Here is a 12,579-nt window from a genome sequence, read left to right on the forward strand (position 1 = left end):
CCAATGAAATGGGCATTCCAACGATATGGCAACTTTGGCTGATTGGTTCAGTAGTTTGACCGCTAGAGGGCTTCAAACTTGACTTAAATTTTCTGTCAAATTTTTTTGCACTGTTTTGTTTTAAGCTCTCTACCTGGCTTATTTGACTGACAAGGTGTGAAATTTTATATGTCGATGGATAGCCAATGAAATGGGCTTTCCAACGATATGGCAACTTTGGCTGATCGGTTCAGTAGTTTGACCGCTAGAGGGCTTCAAACTTGACTTAAATTTCCTGTCAAATTTTTTTTGCACTGTTTTGTTTAAACCCTTCTACCTGCCTTACTTGACTGACAAGGTGTGAACTTTTATATATCGATGGATAGCCAATGAAATGGGCTTTCCAACGATATGGCAACTTTGGCTGATTGGTTCTGTAGTTTGACCGCTAGAGGGCTTCAAACTTGACTTAAATTTTTTTTGCACTGTTTTGTTTAAACCTCTCTACCTCCCTTATTTGACTGACAAGGTGTGAACTTTTATATGTCGATGGATAGCCAATGAAATGGGCTTTCCAACGATATGGCAACTTTGGCTGATTAGTTCAGTAGTTTTACCGGTAGAGGGCTTCAAACTTGACTTAAATTTTCTGTCAAATTTTTTTGCACTGTTTTGTTTAAAGCTCTCTACCTGGCTTATTTGACTGACAAGGTGTGAACTTTTATATGTCGATGGATAGCCAATGAAATGGGCTTTCCAACGATATGGCAACATTGGCTGATTGGTTCTGTAGTTTGACCACCAGAGGGCTTCAAACTTGACTTAAATTTTCTGTCAAATTTTTTTGCACTGTTTCGTTTTAAGCTCTCTACCTGGCTTATTTGACTGACAAGGTGTGAACTTTTATATGTCGATGGATAGCCAATGAAATGGGCTTTCCAACGATATGGCAACTTTGGCTGATTGGTTCAGTAGTTTGACCGCTAGAGGGCTTCAAACTTGACTTAAATTTTCTGTCAAATTTTTTTGCACTGTTTTGTTTTAAGCTCTCTACCTGGCTTATTTGACTGACAAGGTGTGAAATTTTATATGTCGATGGATAGCCAATGAAATGGGCTTTCCAACGATATGGCAACTTTGGCTGATCGGTTCAGTAGTTTGACCGCTAGAGGGCTTCAAACTTGACTTAAATTTCCTGTCAAATTTTTTTTGCACTGTTTTGTTTAAACCCTTCTACCTGCCTTACTTGACTGACAAGGTGTGAACTTTTATATATCGATGGATAGCCAATGAAATGGGCTTTCCAACGATATGGCAACTTTGGCTGATTGGTTCTGTAGTTTGACCGCTAGAGGGCTTCAAACTTGACTTAAATTTTTTTTGCACTGTTTTGTTTAAACCTCTCTACCTCCCTTATTTGACTGACAAGGTGTGAACTTTTATATGTCGATGGATAGCCAATGAAATGGGCTTTCCAACGATATGGCAACTTTGGCTGATTAGTTCAGTAGTTTTACCGGTAGAGGGCTTCAAACTTGACTTAAATTTTCTGTCAAATTTTTTTGCACTGTTTTGTTTAAAGCTCTCTACCTGGCTTATTTGACTGACAAGGTGTGAACTTTTATATGTCGATGGATAGCCAATGAAATGGGCTTTCCAACGATATGGCAACATTGGCTGATTGGTTCTGTAGTTTGACCACCAGAGGGCTTCAAACTTGACTTAAATTTTCTGTCAAATTTTTTTGCACTGTTTCGTTTTAAGCTCTCTACCTGTTAAAATTACCTTATTGACGAGCCGCCACTGGTTAATCCCAGACGACCCTGAACGTGCTACGCAGTAACGAAATACTGGCGGTGCGAGCGGACGACGCAGAACCAATTATTATCGTTCGAAACCCGAAAACGAACGGGCAACGTCGCCGCGCGATCCATAACATTTATAAAGTTTGCCACTATATTTTAATGTTTATGTTAAGTTCTTTAATATAGATTTATTACGAATCGGGCGTGTGTGTCATTTAGCGAAACAATTCACATTTTGGTGCCGAAACCAGGGAATCTATAGACAAGAACTCAAATTATCGGACTGTGCCTGTAATCGTTTTATAAACGTTAACGTGTGTGTCGAGTTTTTAAAATCAAAATACTGTCGTAACGTAAAGAAAATCGGTCTGTAGACTTGAAAAAATGGAAAAAGCATATAGAACGGCGTGCAGAGCACAACTAACCAAACTTATAAATAACGCTGAAGAAGTTTTAAGTGACTTTCCATTAGACGAGGACAAATTACAAGTGTGTTTGACCCGTGTTAAAGAAGCTAAAGGCAAATTAAATAGTGCTAACGAACAATACAGAGAAACTCTTACCGATTGTGATGAAAAAACATTAAGTGTTGAATTTACATCTGTGCTAGACTATGAAGATCAAGCAATACGAATCATAGCAGAACTGGAAGTAGCCATAAGGAAACGTCAGGCTGTGCATGGTAATGGACAACAGTTTGAAAGTGGAAACTCGGACAGAAGTGATGAAAATAACCAAATAAACACCAAGAAGAGGTTACCTCGGTAAGGTTACCAAAGTTAGAGCTTTTAAAATTCAATGGTGATCCTCAACAATGGGCATTGTTTTGGGAACAGTATAATGCAGCAATTCATAATAATGATGAAGTTGATGATAACGCCAAGTTTACTTATTTAAAAACGCTTTTAACGGGGAAAGCAGCTTATACTGTTCAAGGATTAGCCCCAGGAAAAGCATGCTATCAGGACGCTATTGATCTATTGCAACAAGAGTTTGGCAATCCGGAAAAACTAATAGATGCTTATATTCAAAAGTTGTTAGCTCTACAACCGGTAAAAAATAAAGGGGATATTGCTGGGCTTAGAAAACTGTATAATACTACAACGACAATTACAAGGTCGTTTCAAACATTAGGAATTAAGCCAAATCAGTATGGAATGATGTTAAAATCCGTAATTTTAAAGGCCATACCCTTTTCATTACGTATCGAGTTTAATAAACAAGTTTTATTCAAAGAACGAGTAAATTCTCGAGTAAATTCTAACTTAGTTATCAATGATCATTTGGAAGATGGTTCAGAAAGTTCTGGAATGTCTTACGAAGAACAGATTGCCAAACTTCTCGCCTTTTTAAAAGTAGAAGTAGATTCTGTAGAACAAGCACAGCATGTTTATTCCGAAAATGACAAATTTAAAAGTGGATTTACGGCTGGTAAAAGATATGGCGATAAACAATATCAGTCATCAAGTGAAAGACATTTTACCACAGCTGAGCTCTTTTCTGGAACTCAAGAAAAATGCGTGTTTTGTTCGGGAAATCATGAATCAGCCAATTGCAAATCAACGATGACCTTGAATGAAAGAAAGGCGATATTGAAAAACAAAAATCGATGCTTTCGATGCACAAAAGCTAATCATTCATCAAGAAATTGTAGGACAGCAAATTTAAAATGTTCTGTGTGCAAGAAACGATATGCGACGTCAATGTGCGATCCTACATATCTTAGAAGATCAGATAAACCAAGGACACTTCCTATAAATGAAAATAAAAATGAAGAAATTGCCGATCAAACGACAATGTCAAATTCGTCCAGTCTTTTTACTAATGAAAACGTAAACACTGTCTATTTACAAACTGCTACAGCTATAATCACAAATTGTGACTCTAACAAAGCAAAAATAAAATTAATTTTTGACGGTGGTAGTCAAACAACTTTTATTAAAGAAAGTGTATCTAGAGAAATGAACTTGCAAGTAATAGACAACTATCGAATCTCTATAATGACGTTTGGAACTACCAGTGCTTCCCCAGCAAGAGATTGTAGACGAGTGACATTAAAAATAAAAGGAATATCTTCTAACGAAGAAACGGAAATAACTGCAGTTGAAGTGCCAGAAATATGTTTTGATTCGTTTCAGCCACCGGCAATTAGTGATCCAGTGATCACTGACTTTGCAAAGAACTTCTACTTAGCAGATATGGACTGTAGAAATCACGACTTTGACGGAATAACTTTATTAATTGGTGCGGACAATTATTGGAAATTAGTGACTGGTGAAACAAAGAAATTAAGTGAAACTTTAACGGCAGTGAACACAAAAATTGGTTGGACATTACATGGCTCAAGTTACAACTCAAGTTTTTCAGTTAATTTGCAAGCTTGCAACAATGTCAACGTTTTACATGTTCAAGAACATAACGAGGAATTCAGCTTGCAGAAATTTTGGGACTTGGAGTCAATAGGGATAAAAGAAGACACAGAGAAGACAAAAACAGTAACATCACAATTTATGGAGAAGAAAATAACGTTTAACGGTGAACGTTACGAAGTTTGTCTGCCTTGGTCTAAATCGAGCTTAAATTTGGATTCAAATTATGATGGTGCCCTTTCAAGATTTAAATCATTAGTAACCAAACTATCCAACGACTTAAAATTGCTGGAATACGATAAAGTTATGCAAGAGTACTTCAAAAATGGTTGTGCCGAACTGTCTCCATTACAACGGATAAAACGAGCTTACTATATGCCTCACAGAGCAGTATACAAACACGAAAGAGATAGCACAAAAGTAAGGATAGTTTTTGATGCCAGTGCTCATGCAAAAAACTTACCATCTTTAAATGACGTACTTGAATCTGGAGAAAATTTAGTTCCTGAATTACTACGTGTTTTACTGAACTTTAGGATTGGAAAAATTGGTATCACATCCGACATTGAGAAAGCTTTTTTACAAATAGCTTTACGAGAAGAGGAACGAGATTTTCATAGATTTTTCTGGTATTCGAAACCGTTAAATACTAGCAATATTTTACCTGAGATTGTCGAATATCGAATGACAAGAGTAAGTTTTGGAGTAACGTGTAGCCCATTTTTACTAGCGGCAACAATAAGGAAACATTTAGAGTCTCAACCACAAGACTTACAAGACATTAGTAACTTATTGCACAAATCATTTACGTGGATGATCTGCTGGTTTCTTGCGATACAGAAGATGAAGCTTTAAAGATTTATGAAACATCTAAAGAAATTATGTCTAGAGCTAGCATGAACTTGAGAAAATGGAATACAAACAATAAGATAGTTCAGAAGTTATTCAGAGATGGTATTGGAAACAGTATGAAAAAGATTTTGGGAATCAAGTGGTGTTTACTTAACGATGAACTAATGATAGATTTGCAATCAGCATTAACGTCTACCATCGAAGGCCCTGCCACTAAACGAAACGTTTTAAGTTCAATTTCAAAAATATATGATCCCCTTGGATTTTTAGGACCGTTTGTAATAAAAGCAAAAATATTGATACAACAAATCTGGAAGGAGAAATTAGATTGGGATACCCCGCTACCAACTGAATTACATTCTGCTTGGTCAAAATGGAAATTAGAATTATCAGATCTTCAAAACTTTGCACTAACAAGATGTGTAGCCGGAAAATATGAAGCAGAAAAAGAAGAAAACGTACAATTACACATTTTCGCGGATGCCAGCCCTCAGGCATATGGAGTCGTCGCGTTTTTAAAGATCGTATCATCGAACAAAACCCATTATTTAATTTCGAAAAATAGAGTGGCTCCCTTGACTAATAAAGGAAAAACATCGTTATCGATTCCTAGATTGGAGCTGACAGCAGCTCTTTGTGCTGCAAGACTACAAGATTACATAATGAAAAATTTGACTATAAAGATATCAAAGACATATTTATGGACAGATTCAAAAATCACACTATGTTGGATTCGTGGAAAGCCATCAAAATGGAAACCTTACATCTGCAACAGAGTACAGGAAATTCAAAACCTGACGAAAGGTGACTGGAAATATTGCCCCGGATCGGAGAATCCCGCAGATTTTTTAACGAGAGGAATCAAAGCTTCAGTTCTTTTGGAATCCGATACCTGGAGGTTTGGTCCTTCCTGGCTGTCTCAAAATAATTCCAGTTGGCCTCAAGAAGATCAGTCTTCAAATGATGATAGTGCTTTTTCTGATTCTGTTACATCATCATTTCTGAACGTTCGTGAACCACAATGCATTAAAATAAATCCATTATTTATCGTTGAAAATTTTGGCAAGTGGATAAGAGTTTTAAGAGTTACAGCTTACGTTATTCGTTTTACTAGGAATTTGAAAAGGAAAAAACCTGAAAGACTACTGAGATCATTAACTGCAGATGAATTACAATTAGCAGAAAACTATTGGATTAAATACGTACAATACTCTGCATTTGGAACGGAAATAGAATCTCTGAAAAAAGACAACCATATTAGTAATAACTCGACCATCTTAACGCTGAACCCTAAATTGGATGAAAATGGAATTTTACGAATTGGAGGACGACTACAAGAGGCAGAATTGCCCTATAAAATGATACATCCAGTTCTTTTACCTGCTAAATCCCATATTGGAGATTTACTTATTTGGAATTGTCATTTCAATGTAGCACATGGAGGAGTCAATGCAACGTTGGCCGAAATACGAAAAGAATATTGGATGATAAAAGGACGTCAAAGAATTAAATCCATCTTATCAAAGTGTGTAATGTGTAAGAGATTAAAGCAGAAAGCAACAGCAGTACCTTTTGCACCATTACCGAGTGATAGACTCACGTCAGCCAATCCCTTCAAATGTACCGGAATTGACTTTGCTGGACCTCTCTATGTAACAACGGGCAATACAAAGGTCAAGGTGTATGTAATGTTATTAACTTGTGCAGTTGTAAGAGCAGTCCACTTGGAGCTTGTACCAGATTTATCCGTGGAATCATGCATTCTAGCAATCAGACGCTTTATTGCTCGAAGAGGAGTTCCCGATGTCATATATTCTGACAACGCAAAAACTTTCAAAAGAGCATCATTAGAAATAACTACACTTTTGCAGTTCTTAAACCAGAAAGAAATACAAGATATGACGTCACGATTAAATATAAAATGGAAATTCATTGTCGAACGAGCCGCATGGTGGGGCGGATTTTGGGAAAGAATGGTGAAAACGGTGAAGATGGCTCTCAAAGCCTCTCTAGGAAAATCTTCTGTGTCATATGATGTACTACAAACCATTTTAATAGAAGTAGAAGCAACAGTTAATTCACGACCTTTGACATACATCGATAACGATCCAGAGAACATAATTTTGACACCTGGACATTTTTTACTGAGTTGTAATAATTCTTCTTTAGGCATAGATATTGATAAAAAGGCTGCTAGTGCCAATACGATTTTGCATCTTTGGCAAAAAAGGGAGAATTTGTTGAAAAGATTTTGGAAAATATGGTCTACGGATTATCTTCAGCAGTTAAGATCAGCACATTATGTTGGAAAACCTGTTTCAGAAAGAAAATATTCTGTTGGAGATGTTGTCCTATTATATGAGAAAGGATTATCACGTCAACAATGGAAGTTGGTGCGGATTACAGACGTGTATCCTGGACGAGATGGACGTATAAGAGCTTGCCAGATTCGGACTAGTGACGGTACACTCCTAAAACGTCCTGTTCCTATGTTGTTTCCTCTGGAAATCAATTCGGCGGGGGAGGATGTTAAAATTACCTTATTGACGAGCCGCCACTGGTTAATCCCAGACGACCCTGAACGTGCTACGCAGTAACGAAATACTGGCGGTGCGAGCGGACGACGCAGAACCAATTATTATCGTTCGAAACCCGAAAACGAACGGGCAACGTCGCCGCGCGATCCATAACATTTATAAAGTTTGCCACTATATTTTAATGTTTATGTTAAGTTCTTTAATATAGATTTATTACGAATCGGGCGTGTGTGTCATTTAGCGAAACAATTCACACTACCTGGCTTATTTGACTGACAAGGTGTGAACTTTTATATGTCGATCGATAGCCAATGAAATGGGCATTCCAACGATATGGCAACTTTGGCTGATTGGTTCAGTAGTTTGACCGCTAGAGGGCTTCAAACTTGACTTAAATTTTCTGTCAAATTTTTTTGCACTGTTTTGTTTTAAGCTCTCTACCTGGCTTATTTGACTGACAAGGTGTGAAATTTTATATGTCGATGGATAGCCAATGAAATGGGCTTTCCAACGATATGGCAACTTTGGCTGATCGGTTCAGTAGTTTGACCGCTAGAGGGCTTCAAACTTGACTTAAATTTTCTGTCAAATTTTTTTGCACTGTTTCGTTTTAAGCTCTCTACCTGGCTTATTTGACTGACAAGGTGTGAACTTTTATATGTCGATCGATAGCCAATGAAATGGGCATTCCAACGATATGGCAACTTTGGCTGATTGGTTCAGTAGTTTGACCGCTAGAGGGCTTCAAACTTGACTTAAATTTTCTGTCAAATTTTTTTGCACTGTTTTGTTTTAAGCTCTCTACCTGGCTTATTTGACTGACAAGGTGTGAAATTTTATATGTCGATGGATAGCCAATGAAATGGGCTTTCCAACGATATGGCAACTTTGGCTGATCGGTTCAGTAGTTTGACCGCTAGAGGGCTTCAAACTTGACTTAAATTTCCTGTCAAATTTTTTTTGCACTGTTTTGTTTAAACCCTTCTACCTGCCTTACTTGACTGACAAGGTGTGAACTTTTATATATCGATGGATAGCCAATGAAATGGGCTTTCCAACGATATGGCAACTTTGGCTGATTGGTTCTGTAGTTTGACCGCTAGAGGGCTTCAAACTTGACTTAAATTTTTTTTGCACTGTTTTGTTTAAACCTCTCTACCTCCCTTATTTGACTGACAAGGTGTGAACTTTTATATGTCGATGGATAGCCAATGAAATGGGCTTTCCAACGATATGGCAACTTTGGCTGATTAGTTCAGTAGTTTTACCGGTAGAGGGCTTCAAACTTGACTTAAATTTTCTGTCAAATTTTTTTGCACTGTTTTGTTTAAAGCTCTCTACCTGGCTTATTTGACTGACAAGGTGTGAACTTTTATATGTCGATGGATAGCCAATGAAATGGGCTTTCCAACGATATGGCAACATTGGTTCTGTAGTTTGACCACCAGAGGGCTTCAAACTTGACTTAAATTTTCTGTCAAATTTTTTTGCACTGTTTCGTTTTAAGCTCTCTACCTGGCTTATTTGACTGACAAGGTGTGAACTTTTATATATCGATGGATAGCCAATGAAATGGGCTTTCCAACGATATGGCAACTTTGGCTGATTGGTTCTGTAGTTTGACCGCTAGAGGGCTTCAAACTTGACTTAAATTTTCTGTCAAATTTTTTTTGCACTGTTTTGTTTAAACCTCTCTACCTGCCTTACTTGACTGACAAGGTGTGAACTTTTATATGTCGATGGATAGCCAATAAAATGGGCTTTCCAACGATATGACAACATTGGCTGATTTGTTCTGTAGTTTGACCACTAGAGGGCTTCAAACTTGACTTAAATTTTCTGTCAAATTTTTTTGCACTGTTTTGTTTAAATCTCTCTACCTCCCTTATTTGACTGACAAGGTGTGAACTTTTATATGTCGATGGATAGCCAATGAAATGGACTTTCCAACCATATGGCAACATTGGCTGATTGGCTCAGTAGTTTGACCGGTAGAGGGCTTCAAACTTGACTTAAATTTTCTGTCAAATTTTTTTGCACTGTTTTGTTTAAACTTTTTTACCTGGCATATTTGACTGACAAGGTGTGAACTTTTATATGTCGATGGATAGCCAATGAAATGGGCTTTCCAACGATATGGCAACTTTGGCTGATTAGTTCAGTAGTTTTACCGCTAGAGGGCTTCAAACTTGACTTAAATTTTCTGTCAAATTTTTTTTGCACTGTTTTGTTTAAACCTCTCTACCTGCCTTACTTGACTGACAAGGTGTGAACTTTTATATGTCGATGGATAGCCAATGAAATGGGCTTTCCAACGATATGGCAACTTTGGCTGATTAGTTCAGTAGTTTGACCGGTAGAGGGCTTCAAACTTGACTTAAATTTTCTGTCAAATTTTTTTGCACTGTTTTGTTTAAACCTCTCTACCTGCCTTACTTGACTGACAAGGTGTGAACTTTTATATGTCGATGGATAGCCAATGAAATGGGCTTTCCAACGATATGGCAACATTGGCTGATTGGTTCTGTAGTTTGACCACTAGAGGGCTTCAAACTTGACTTAAATTTTCTGTCAAATTTTTTTGCACTGTTTTGTTTAAATCTCTCTACCTCCCTTATTTGACTGACAAGGTGTGAACTTTTATATGTCGATGGATAGCCAATGAAATGGACTTTCCAACCATATGGCAACATTGGCTGATTGGCTCAGTAGTTTGGCCGGTAGAGGGCTTCAAACTTGACTTCAATTTTCTGTCAATTTTTTTGTACTGTTTTGTTTTAAGCTCTCTACCTGGCTTATTTGACTGACAAGGTGTGAAATTTTATATGTCGATGGATAGCCAATGAAATGGGCTTTCCAACGATATGGCAACTTTGGCTGATCGGTTCAGTAGTTTGACCGCTAGAGGGCTTCAAACTTGACTTAAATTTTCTGTCAAATTTTTTTTGCACTGTTTTGTTTAAACCTCTCTATCTGCCTTATTTGACTGACAAGGCGTGAACTTTTATATGTCGATGGATAGCCAATGAAATGGGCTTTCCAACGATATGGCAACTTTGGCTGATTGGTTCTGTAGTTTGACCGCTAGAGGGCTTCAAACTTGACTTAAATTTTCTGTCAAATTTTTTTTGCACTGTTTTGTTTAAACCTCTCTACCTGCCTTACTTGACTGACAAGGTGTGAACTTTTATATGTCGATGGATAGCCAATGAAATGGGCTTTCCAACCATATGGTTGATACTTTTGAGCTATTATACGTTTGTTGGGACCACTTTGGTCGCTGGATTTCACTCGTTCGTTGTCAATCTGTGCCAAATTGTATTATTTCGTCTCAAAACCGGCATAGATCGATTCCGCTAATGTTCTAGTCTGCATATTTGATACTTTTGAGCTATTCTACGTCGGTTGGGACTACATTGGTCGCTGGATTTTACTCGTTCGTGGTCAATCTGTGCCAAATTGTATTATTTCGTGGCAAAACCGGCATAGATCGATTCCGCTGATGTTCTAGTCTGCATATTTGATACTTTTGAGCTATTCTACGTCGGTTGGGACTACATTGGTCGCTGGATTTTACTCGTTCGTGGTCAATCTGTGCCAAATTTTATTATTTTGTGGCAAAACCGGCATAGATCGATTCCGCTGATGTTCTAGTCTGCATATTTGATACTTTTGAGCTATTCTACGTCGGTTGGGACTACATTGGTCGCTGGATTTTACTCGTTCGTGGTCAATCTGTGCGAAATTGTATTATTTTGTGGCAAAACCGGCATAGATCGATTCCGCCTCAAAACCGGCATAGATCGATTCCGCTAATGTTCTAGTCTGCATATTTGATACTTTTGAGCTATTCTACGTCGGTTCGGACTACAATGGTCGCTGGATTTTACTCGTTCGTGGTCAATCTGTGCCAAATTGTATTATTTCGTCTCAAAACCGGCATAGATCGATTCCGCTGATGTTCTAGCCTGCATATTTGATACTTTTGAGCTATTCTACGTCGGTTCGGACTACATTGGTCGCTGGATTTCACTCGTTGGTTGTCAATCTGTGCCAAATTGTACTATTTCATCTCAAAACCGGCATAGATCGATTCCGCCTCAAAACCGGCATAGATCTATTCCGCTAATGTTCTAGTCTGCATATTTGATACTTTTGAGCTATTCTACGTCGGTTGGGACTACATTGGTCGCTGGATTTCACTCGTTCGTGGTCAATCTGTGCCAAATTGTATTATTTCGTCTCAAAACCGGCATAGATCGATTCCGCTGATGTTCTAGTCTGCATATTTGATACTGCTGAGCTATTCTACGTCTGTTGGGACCACTTTGGTAGCTAGGTTTCACTCGTTTGTTGTCAATCTGTGCCAAATTGTATTATTTCGTCTCAAAACCGGCATAGATCGATTCCGATGATGTTCTAGTCTGCATATTTGATACTTTTGAGCTATTCTACGTCGGTTGGGACTATTTTGGTACGGACTACATTGGTCGCTGGATTTCACTCGTTGGTTGTCAATCTGTGCCAAATTGTACTATTTCATCTCAAAACCGGCATAGATCGATTCCGCCTCAAAACCGGCATAGATCGATTCCGCCTCAAAACCGGCATAGATCTATTCCGCTAATGTTCTAGTCTGCATATTTGATACTTTTGAGCTATTCTACGTCGGTTGGGACTACATTGGTCGCTGGATTTCACTCGTTCGTGGTCAATCTGTGCCAAATGGTATTATTTCGTCTCAAAACCGGCATAGATCGATTTCGCCTCAAAACCAGCATAGATCTATTCCGCTAATGTTCTAGTCTGCATATTTGATACTTTTGAGCTATTCTACGTCGGTTCGGACTACATTGGTAGCTGGATTTCACTCGTTCGTGGTCAATCTGTGCCAAATTGTATTACTTCGTGGCAAAACCGGCATAGATCTATTCCGCTAATGTTCTAGTCTGCATATTTGATACTTTTGAGCTATTCTACGTCGGTTCGGACTACATTGGTCGCTGGATTTTACTCGTTCGTGGTCAATCTGTGCCA

General features: G+C 38.1%; 1 protein-coding gene across 1 annotated transcript; it reads left to right on the forward strand.

The window, feature by feature from the left end:
• Positions 1-2,168: 2,168 nt before the first annotated feature.
• LOC145739387 (uncharacterized) lies at positions 2,169-7,441 on the forward strand. The gene is made up of 4 exons (XM_081994822.1): positions 2,169-2,505; positions 2,631-3,215; positions 3,729-4,846; positions 7,328-7,441. The coding sequence occupies exons 1-4, from the start codon at positions 2,169-2,171 to the stop codon at positions 7,439-7,441; spliced, it is 2,154 nt and encodes a 717-aa protein (XP_081850948.1).
• The last annotated feature ends 5,138 nt before the right edge of the window (positions 7,442-12,579 follow it).

The sequence above is a fragment of the Ips typographus genome, unplaced genomic scaffold, assembly GCF_016097725.1.
Source record: "Ips typographus isolate SLU unplaced genomic scaffold, UJ_Ityp_2.0 IpsContig115, whole genome shotgun sequence".
NCBI lineage: Eukaryota > Metazoa > Arthropoda > Insecta > Coleoptera > Curculionidae > Ips > Ips typographus.